Genomic DNA, 9,354 nt, shown 5'->3' with positions numbered 1-9,354 from the left:
GGTTCTGGGCCATTTTCTTCCTGCTGTTTGTCAACATGTGATGAATATTTCATGAAGACAACGTTTTTTGTTGATAGTGTGTGCGTGTATCTGTTGTTATCATAATTTGTGAAAAGATTAAATGTAGCTAGACTTTGAGTGAGTAAATTCCCCAACATTATTCAGGCAAACAAGTCTGTTTTGTTTTTATCATTCGTTAAATCATCATGTAAAATTCAGCCCTTATTTATCAGTCTTGTTTTCCTGCGCGTGTAAATATTATTAAAGTCAGCGCATGCAAGTCACTCCCTCCCATTATTGTCCTTTGCTACAGAAAACAACAACAAAAACTTATAATGATCTCTTCAGTTTTTTTCTCTGCTTCTTTGCATGTTCCACATATGATCTGATGGCATGTTTCTTACATCTGTTTTCTTGATAACAGGACTTTGACCTCCTGAAAGTCTGAAAATGTACGATTGCTTTTTTTTCTATTGCTGCATCATATCATTGCTCCTGCATGATTTTACAGTTGTACTTGGGACTCCTTGCAAAGTTTGTTAATTGCTTGTATAACAAAGGCAGTTCTTGAATAGTTTCAGTACAGGAGAGTAAGTCAAACTGCTCATTTAAACCAAACTAATGTGAGGTTTTGTAACAAAAAACATATCTGTTGTTATCTTGTTTATCTTCACACAAACACCGTGTACCAGTTACAGTGGATGAGCGAGCTGAACAGCTCTGTGGAAACTGGCTCTGCCTGAACCTCCAGTTCATGTCACGCACACACGGCCATAAAAAAATAACTTCAGTGGAAAACAAAGACTGACACACTGATTGCATAAATCTGATTGATGTAAGTTTGTTTTTTTTCCTTCATATGTATAACCTCTCTCTCCCCCCTGCCTAAAGGTAAGAAGGAAACTCAAAAACAAATGGTTAATGTTTTACCAATGACAGGAATCATTATCAAAAGCATTTCCTTCCCTTTTCTCCTCACAGAAGCTGCCTGCTTAGGAACAGAAGTTCAGAGAAACATTAAAAGACTTGAACATCTTTAATGGAACCCGATGCTCAAATTAACACTCTACTCTCAGGCTGTTTTACCAAAGAAAAACCTCACAGAAAACTACTGAAGTGTAACTGAAGTATGTTGGTGCTTCAAGGTAAAGCTGAGAGTAGTGAAAGTAAATAGACTCGTTTTGCACCTGATGCAAACCATGAAAAAGTGCATTAAACTTTTGTACACACCACTAAAATGTTCAGCTCCTAAATGTACACTTTTTCCATATGTTGATATTTGTCTTTATCTTCCTTTTGCTAAACTGTCAAATTCAAGGAAACCCAGTCTGTTAAACATTTAAATCTCTTTACTCCCTCATGTGTCATGTGAAAAAGAAAGGCTTCCCCGGACTCTTCTGTAGGAAATAAGAGCGATCAGACACTCTTGATTATTGGCCAGTGTGATCACATCTTTTAAAAGCAGCAGGTTTGGCAGGAAATTCAACCCAAGGTCAGACTGTGCAATGTTCAGACAAGTCAAGTTGAGTTAGTTTATTTATAAGCCCATTTAAAACCAACATGGGTTGACCAAAGTGCTGTAAACCTATACAGAATAAACTAGAGCAGGAAAATACAGAAAAATAGAAGAACAAGAGATACAACAAAAAGAAAAGTGTCAAAACGCAGTCACATTTAAATGGTCTCCTCCTGTGCTTTACTCTGCTTCCTTGATCAGCCGACCTTAAAGATCTATTCAGGAATATGCATAGTTAAAAGTTCAGAAAGGTACGAGGGTGCAAGGAACCCAAGAGCCACGTCTCAAACTCTACAAGACTCAGCTAGCATGTTAGATATTAAAATTCATGAAACTACAGTCAGACACGGGCTGAGAGATTGTTTGGAAAGGTTGCTAGGATAAAGAACATGGCAGCAGGGCTCAGGTTAGCATCAAGTTGCATCTAAATAAACCACAAGACTTCTCAAACAACATCCCTTTGGAGTGAAGATGTTTGGGCATAATACACAGTGCTCTGTTTGGCAAAAGCCACAGGATCAGCACAATCAGATCACCGCCCCATGTGGGAGTGAAGAAAGAGTGAGCTGTAGATGAGTACAGTCCTTATATAAAGAGTGACAGGTGAGTGCAATTAAGGGCAAGCACCACACCCAATCAAAGGTGAGGAAAAGAAACAAGGTGCATCTGGTCAAGTGAATGTGCTGAAAGGTGATTATTTACAACACTGTGCATAAATGAATGCCTGCAAACCTGAATGGACTGAAAATTTAAATTTAAAAAAAGAAGAAGAGTGGGCCGAAATTCCTCTACGACAAAACGAGAGCCTGATTACAGAAAACAGTTATTTCAACTTATGGCTGCTGAAGGTGGCTCTACAAACGGTGGACTCATGAGGTGCACTTTGTTTTTGTACTTCCTTTTTCACATGACAGTATATTTCCCCTTTCACTGCAGATTTAGGAATTATTCCATATGTTTTGTGATGTATGAGTTATGCACATATATCTATTTCTGAGGAGTCCAGCTGCAGCACACTTGACAAGCGTTAATCTAAGTAGCTCTTGCTGGCTCAAGCATGTGTTTAAAGAGTAGCAATAGTCTGATTTAGAGGAAATGAACGCACTTATGACCATCTCTATTTCTTTTGGATAAGATTGAACCGATCTTGCTGAGTTGCCAGAGTTGAACAATTAAAATCATGTCAGCTACTGCATGTTGTTCAGCAGGGGTGTCTCGGAGGACAAATAAACCTTTAATTTTTAATGAATTTGATTAATGCTTTGGGACCTCTTTGACCAAACAGATATCATTGTGAAACAGTGTCCTCTCCTGGTTGGAGCCTGTCACAGCAAGACATTTGTCACGTGGACATAGAGGCAGGTGTAACAGTGAAGTGTAGTGAGGTGGAGGAGTTGAAATACCTGTGGTCAACAATCCAAGATAAATGACAAGTGCACAAGACAGGTGAGTGCAGAACGAGAAGAGAGTGCAGGCAGGGTGGAGTAGGCTGGAGACGACTGTCAGGGGTGATTTGTGACAGAAGAATAGCAGCAAGAGAGGAAGTAGTTTACAAGGTGGTAGTGAGACCTGCTGCCATGTATGGTTTACAGACGGTGATACTGAGAAAAGGACTGAAAGTTGAGTTGAAGATGATAAGATTTTTACTAGGAGTGACCATAATGGACAGGATTGGAACATCAGAGGGACAGGTCAGGTTGAGCAGCTTGGAAACAAAGTCAGAGACGGGGATTGTGGATGTACTGGACAAAGCATGTTGACTATGAAGCTGCCAGAGAAGAAAAACAAAGACAGCTAAGATTCAGGGATGTGGAGAAGAGTTGGTGTGACAAAGGAAAATGCCAGGGTGAAATGGTGCTGTGTAAGCAGCCAAAAGAAGAAGAAGAAGAAGCTTTACGTATGTGGCAATGAAGCCTATCAGTTCCCGCTCCCAGTTGATGAGACAGATCATTCAGAAAATGGGTTTATTCGTAATACAGCAGGATTTTGGTTTCTTACATCACATACAGATGTCTCCATGCATTCAGCATTGAAACATGGTCTTCAACATTTTTTTAAATCTACTTGTGTAACTATAACGGTACAGAATGAATCATCAGAATCTTTTTTTTCTCTGCACTGATTGTTTCACAGACACAGTCTACATCAAAGTTTCTTTAAACCCCAAAGAGAACTGAAGAAATCTACCACCAAATATGAATCAAGTATACGGGCAAAAATCAAAAGAACACATTATACGACGAAATCTTTGCCTTACCATAGTGAGCTGTGGTGCGAAACCTGCCGTTAGAGGGCAATAAGGAATAAATCATTCTTTACTGGTAAGTATGAAACCAAACTCTGAAAATCAATCGGAATATAAGGCCACGAAAACCAAAGGATCTAACTCATGGTTACAACAGATGCTGGATATGTGCTGATAAGTTGGTAGGGCGGATGCACAGTGTGTTGCACTGTGACTGGTATATGAGTGGCAGCAGTACCCATGTGTGGCACTAAGGAATCGTTTCATTGACAGGAGTCTGCGGATTCTGCTGGTATCAGTGGCGACGCCGCAATCCCGTCTGCTGTTCATAAAGTTGGTTGTTTGTGAATTTCTGCAAACTACAACATCGACATACTAATCCGGTTACCCTGCTTCGTTTTGCATGACTTATGCAGATACATCACTGAAATGATGGCATGTCAGATAAACATCATTACAGCCACTTATAGATTCATCAACAATATTCACATTCAGTAATATGGAGTTATCAGTTACAGCATCGTCCCCGTCCCCAATCCCCCCCCCCCCCCCCCCCCCCCGGTATGCAAATTAGACACAAAAAATTTAAAAATTAAAAAAAAAAAAAAAAAAATCCACACAAGCAAGAGCAACCTGACGCAGTTCGAGTACTCGTATAGACAAGCAGCACAGGCCATCTGTGCTGAGTTAATGTGCTATATGCTGTTTTCACATCTAAAAAGACCGTAAAGCTGACTAGTCGCTTTTTTTGTTGGCTTTTTTTTGTTGTTGTTGTTCTGAGCAAATGTTGCCACCGACTGCACTAAAAGTGGTGATTTCAGATAGTTTTGTGCATCCTACTGTAAACGGCGCGAAAACAGGTTGAGGGGAGAAAACATACAATTAACATCTATGCGGTTCTCTGGATAGAGAAGTACCCAACAGTGATGGCAGGATGCATGCAGGTGAGGCAACTGAGAAAGAGTGTTGTGCGTTTTAAAATATTTAAAAAGGGCGGCTTCGACGCTTCAGGTTGCCACACGGGGAGTAGAAACATGGCACAGATATCAAAAGACGTCAGAGAGCTGCTTGGGATAATACTGTCTAGGCTGCGGAGATCAAGTACACGCAAAGCAATCATATTAGTTATTGTGACATGAATCTGCCAGATGTGACTGTTCTCAAACATGGCTCTGGAACTCTGTAGGAAAAGACATAAAAAACAACAAAAACAAGAAGAAAAAAAACCAGGACGTGGAGTTCCTTTCATGGACCACTGACAACGGAAAACATACATCAACAAAGTCAGATTGGACTCGTTGCTGGAGTCCCATGTGACTCGACACAGCACCTAGAGACTAACATACAGTACATTATATACCTAAAGACGATTGGTGGACAAGAGGTGGACGGAGGAAAAGCAAGTGCCTGCTGTGATTGCTTATTGTTAGTGTGCATGTGTGTCTCTGTGTGTGTGTCTGTGAGTGAGTGGTTAGATACGAACATGAGAATGTGTTTTTTTTATAACCACAGAAAACCAGAAGGACCAGACCAAAAATCTAAATCTGACACCCCGCCGCCCCCACCCAAGACCCAGAATCTTTTATCAATCAAAAACCTCGGTGCTCAACCCGCACCCTCATCCCTAAAAAGAAATAAAAAGTAGGTATGGGTGTGGTCGCTGGATGCTTTCTTCCAGTTTTCTTCTTACTTCTTGTTCTTGAGTTGATTGGCCAGCCAATCGAGGCCCTCGTAGAGGCCATCGCCGCTGGTGGCACAGGTGGCCTGGATGTACCAGTTGCGATGACGCAGAGAGTGCAAGCCCAACTTGTCTGTGATCTCTGCGGCATTCATGGCGTTTGGTAAGTCCTGTCAAAGAGCAGACGGGTCAGTGAGGAGAGAAAATTGCGCTTTCCATCTCTGCGTGGATGAATTTTCTGCATGTTTTATTTTGACTGGAGTATTATTATTACTACTTTGCAATACTCCAGTGTTTTCACAGGAGCTTTAGAGAGTAGTATTAGTAGTTATTCTCTAAGTCTTCTTCTTTCATAGGAGTATTAGAGAGTAACTTTTCTGTAGTAGAGTCTAAGAGTAGTCCTGTGAAAACACAGGAATATTAGAGCTCTTTAACAGAGCATAACAATAGTATTTAAAATATAATAATAGTATTATTACAGAGTATCTAATCTCTAAACTGCTCTATAATATTCCTGCTTCATTAGATAGTAGTCTTAAGACATTAGATAGTAGTCTTAAGACATTAGAGAGTAGTCTTAAGACTACTCTCTAATATTAGAGCTTAGAAAGTAACTGCTCCCTAATACTCCTGTGAAAACCCTTCTCGATGTGAAATATCACATGATGTTAATTATAAGTCTGCACCTAAATATCACTGACCTCACTAATGTGACTAGTAACATCTGTGATTAACCATTAGTTCATGTCACAATGACTGTTTTACTACCTTTTTACTACCCTGGTAATGATTACAACTCACACTATAATTTAATGCCACCTAATTTCCAGAACTGCTTTAAAATTACACAGATGAGGAAGCTGGTATTTAGGGGCTCAACCTCTGCTATGAGCCTGCTATGTGTATGAATATACATAACACTAGATTCTCTTGCCTGTTTATTAGCAAACACGAGGAGCACGGCATCCCTCAGCTCGTCCTCAGCCAGCATCCTCATCAGCTCCTCTCGCGCTTCGTTCACACGCTCTCTGTCATTACTGTCCACCACAAAGATTAGACCTGCAGCGGCAAGTGTAAGAAACAAAATAAACCATTTGCATTAGAAGAAGAGAAAAGCAAGCGCTTACGTCGCTGTGACCCTCTGATTAGCTTCGCTCACCCTGCGTGTTTTGAAAGTAGTGTCTCCAGAGAGGACGGATCTTGTCCTGCCCACCCACATCCCACACAGTGAAGCTGATGTTCTTGTATTCCACTGTCTCCACGTTAAACCCTGAAATAAGAGGTCACACAGTGCGTGAAGCAAAACATCATATCCACTGTTGGCTGACGCGAGTAGAAAGCTGGTTCCACATACCGATTGTTGGGATTGTAGTGACTATTTCCCCCAGTTTGAGCTTATAGAGGATCGTTGTTTTTCCAGCAGCATCAAGCCCCACCATCAAGATCCTCATCTCTTTCTTCCCTATGAGGCTCTTCAGCAAATTCCCAAAAATGTTCCCCATGATTCAGACGATGTTCCTAAACGTCAGTTTAAGTGCTTGAGGCCTTTCTGCAAAGTGTCAGTTTTCCAGCGGGGATTGATTTTTTTTTTTAGGAGGGCTGAAAAGAAACAGACATTGAGAAGCAATCATGCTGGTCTTAATTATTAACATGCTGGAATGAGACAGAATGATTAACGAGCCAAACTGTCAAGTCTGTTAAATTACAATCCAGTAAATACTCTGGCTCACTCCTCCTCTCACCTCTCAAACGCTAAAATGACAAAATCAAGCCAGAGAAATCTCACTTCTACATGCACGCAGCAAGACAGGTGCAAAGCTGTGTTACTCGCCCACAGTCATTATCACAGAGCGGGTGATGGAGATGCCATGACTCCAGGCTTCAGCACAATCTGTTCAGACCCTTTCTGATGCTTTTTTTCTCCTTCAAATGTTAGCCTGTAATGGCGCCAAGCCCTTAAAGCACATGAAAAATGTCCTATATTACAGAGCGTGGCTTGAACACATCTATAACAAAGCCATCTGGTCATAAGCAGGGACAAATGACTAAAATTCTCCCTTTAGATTACTTTTACACCGAGTCATATCAGGCACAAATAATGATTTTTAAAAAAGTGAGTGTAAAATCTGTACAGCACGAAGGGGAAAGGAGGGATAACCTCAGGGAAAGCAGCAAGAGGAAGGATATTTCTTTCAGGGTGGACACAGCAAGTAGAAATAGTCAAATGACAACTCAAGGGGCAAAAATAACTAAAAATATTCAACACAGGTGGGATTTCTTTTCTAAGGCTGCAAAATATGCTCTGCACACTCCACCTAAGTATTCGAGTAAGGTCACACAAGCCAAAGACGAACAAATCAAATGAAACTATAAAAGGTACTCAAACACTGTTAATTGTATGTTTATTTTTAATGTGGACAAGAGCTGCCCAATGCCTAGTTTTTAATATGTTGTAAGTGCAGTAATTAAACAGTCCTATGCTGACAGCTATTTAGAAAGCGAGTAAACAGGCTCAGTAAGGTGAAATTTAAGACTAGAAAATATAAGTAAATGAGGACTTCCTGCAGCCCTGTCCATGGTGCTGAACACGATCGGCACCCTGCTGCTGTTTCTGACACCAGCTCATCTCCTCATCCAGCTACCGCAGGTTCAAACACGGCATATTTCATTAAATGGTGATCTTAGGTGGGCGAAGGGCCGCAATGTGCCGGTCTGATAGAATTCATTCAGCTGCCAGTGACTCAGGTTAGCCCGGAATGCTACGTTAGGTAACCCTTACACGGGGCTCCTGTAAAATCTCTCGTCTTTACCCAAGCTTAGTTATCGCACAAAGTCGCGCCTTTCCCCCCGAATTATCGCTTCTATAATAACTCCATTTATCAGTCTAGTTTGTTTCAATCGCGGAATCAATTAGACGTGACGGTAGCTAGCGTGCTGATCCGCCCCATTCATCCATCCGTCCGCTCATCACCTCAGCGGGCATCCGGCTGCTAGCGAGCCGTCACTCGCTGTTACCCGGACGGAGTATCCGGGTAACAACGAGCCTACTACATCCCCCACCGGACAGACATCTGCTCCACTACAGTTTCATCACCTGCCGGGAACTACGTGGATTTTTGTCGTGCTGATGGTGGAGCCAGTATCCTCACTTACCTTAGCCGAGCAGTCCTCTACTATCAACGTCTCACGACACTTTCCGAGAGAAGCGACTCAGCAGCAAGCGGGATCTCGCGAGAGCAGGTGTCACTTCAACAGTACAATACGACCAAAAGGTTGTAAAGACTCTTCTCTCTGTTTTTCTTTTCTTTTAAAAACAAAACCAGGTTGTCTGTAAGATTATTATAGTTAACTAAAACGTCACGTAAAAGAGCGAACCGTGAATTTTAGTTAGCATTTTGGTTAACTGAAATAAAAATAGAAACTAGACTGAAACACAAAAAACGGGAACTCTGTGAAAGGATGCTGAGCAAGCTACTCAACACTAATAAACATTTAAAAATGTATAGGGAAGCTGTCCTTTATTTTACTCTTTAGCAAATGGGTTGTCTGAACCTTAATCATGAGGCTTTGAGATGTCTATGACTGAGATCTCGATTCAGTAAACTCTTTAATGGGTTATCTATTCTAAACTACTGAAATCTTGCCCGTGGCAAACAGCCTTTAATAATTAAAAAGGTTAAAACTAACAACAAAACCAATACAAACAGCTAAATGACAAAGAAGTAAAGGAAGTAAAGAAGATTAAAAAAAAAAAAAAAAAAAGGAAGTGAGGAGTGAAAACAGATAGATACAGACTTTATTAATGCCACACTGGGGAAATTCACTTGTTACAACAGTACAGGGGTCAGAAAGAAAAAGTGAATAAGATATATTTTAGAAACAATAAAAACCTTGGGTCTTGAGCATTATTGAGTG

General features: G+C 40.9%; 1 protein-coding gene across 1 annotated transcript; it reads right to left on the bottom strand.

Annotated features, from left to right (window-relative positions):
• Positions 1-4,323: 4,323 nt before the first annotated feature.
• On the bottom strand, positions 4,324-8,702 carry arf3b (ARF GTPase 3b). Its single transcript, XM_006807584.3, has 5 exons — positions 8,593-8,702; positions 6,794-7,038; positions 6,599-6,709; positions 6,374-6,498; positions 4,324-5,609 (listed from the first exon to the last, which is right to left on the bottom strand). The coding sequence occupies exons 2-5, from the start codon at positions 6,939-6,941 to the stop codon at positions 5,448-5,450; spliced, it is 546 nt and encodes a 181-aa protein (XP_006807647.1). The 5' UTR covers positions 6,942-7,038; positions 8,593-8,702; the 3' UTR covers positions 4,324-5,447.
• Between the last annotated feature and the right edge of the window lie 652 nt (positions 8,703-9,354).

This window comes from Neolamprologus brichardi, chromosome 5, assembly GCF_056152115.1.
Source record: "Neolamprologus brichardi isolate AB-2024 chromosome 5, ASM5615211v1, whole genome shotgun sequence".
Lineage (NCBI taxonomy): Eukaryota > Metazoa > Chordata > Actinopteri > Cichliformes > Cichlidae > Neolamprologus > Neolamprologus brichardi.
Note: the sequence above shows the minus strand (reverse complement) of the source record. Positions and strands in the feature narration are given on the sequence as shown.

What these genes read in the sequence shown, in the direction of transcription:
- arf3b (XM_006807584.3), bottom strand. Translation starts at nt 6,941, where the DNA reads ATGGGGAACATTTTTGGGAATTTGCTGAAGAGCCTCATAGGGAAGAAA. An exon ending in CTACTTTCAAAACACGCAGG is followed by an intron (nt 6,499 to 6,598) that starts GTGAGCGAAGCT and finishes TTGCCGCTGCAG; the next exon opens with GTCTAATCTTTGTGGTGGAC. An exon ending in TCGTGTTTGCTAATAAACAG is followed by an intron (nt 5,610 to 6,373) that starts GCAAGAGAATCT and finishes GCTCTTTGACAG; the next exon opens with GACTTACCAAACGCCATGAA.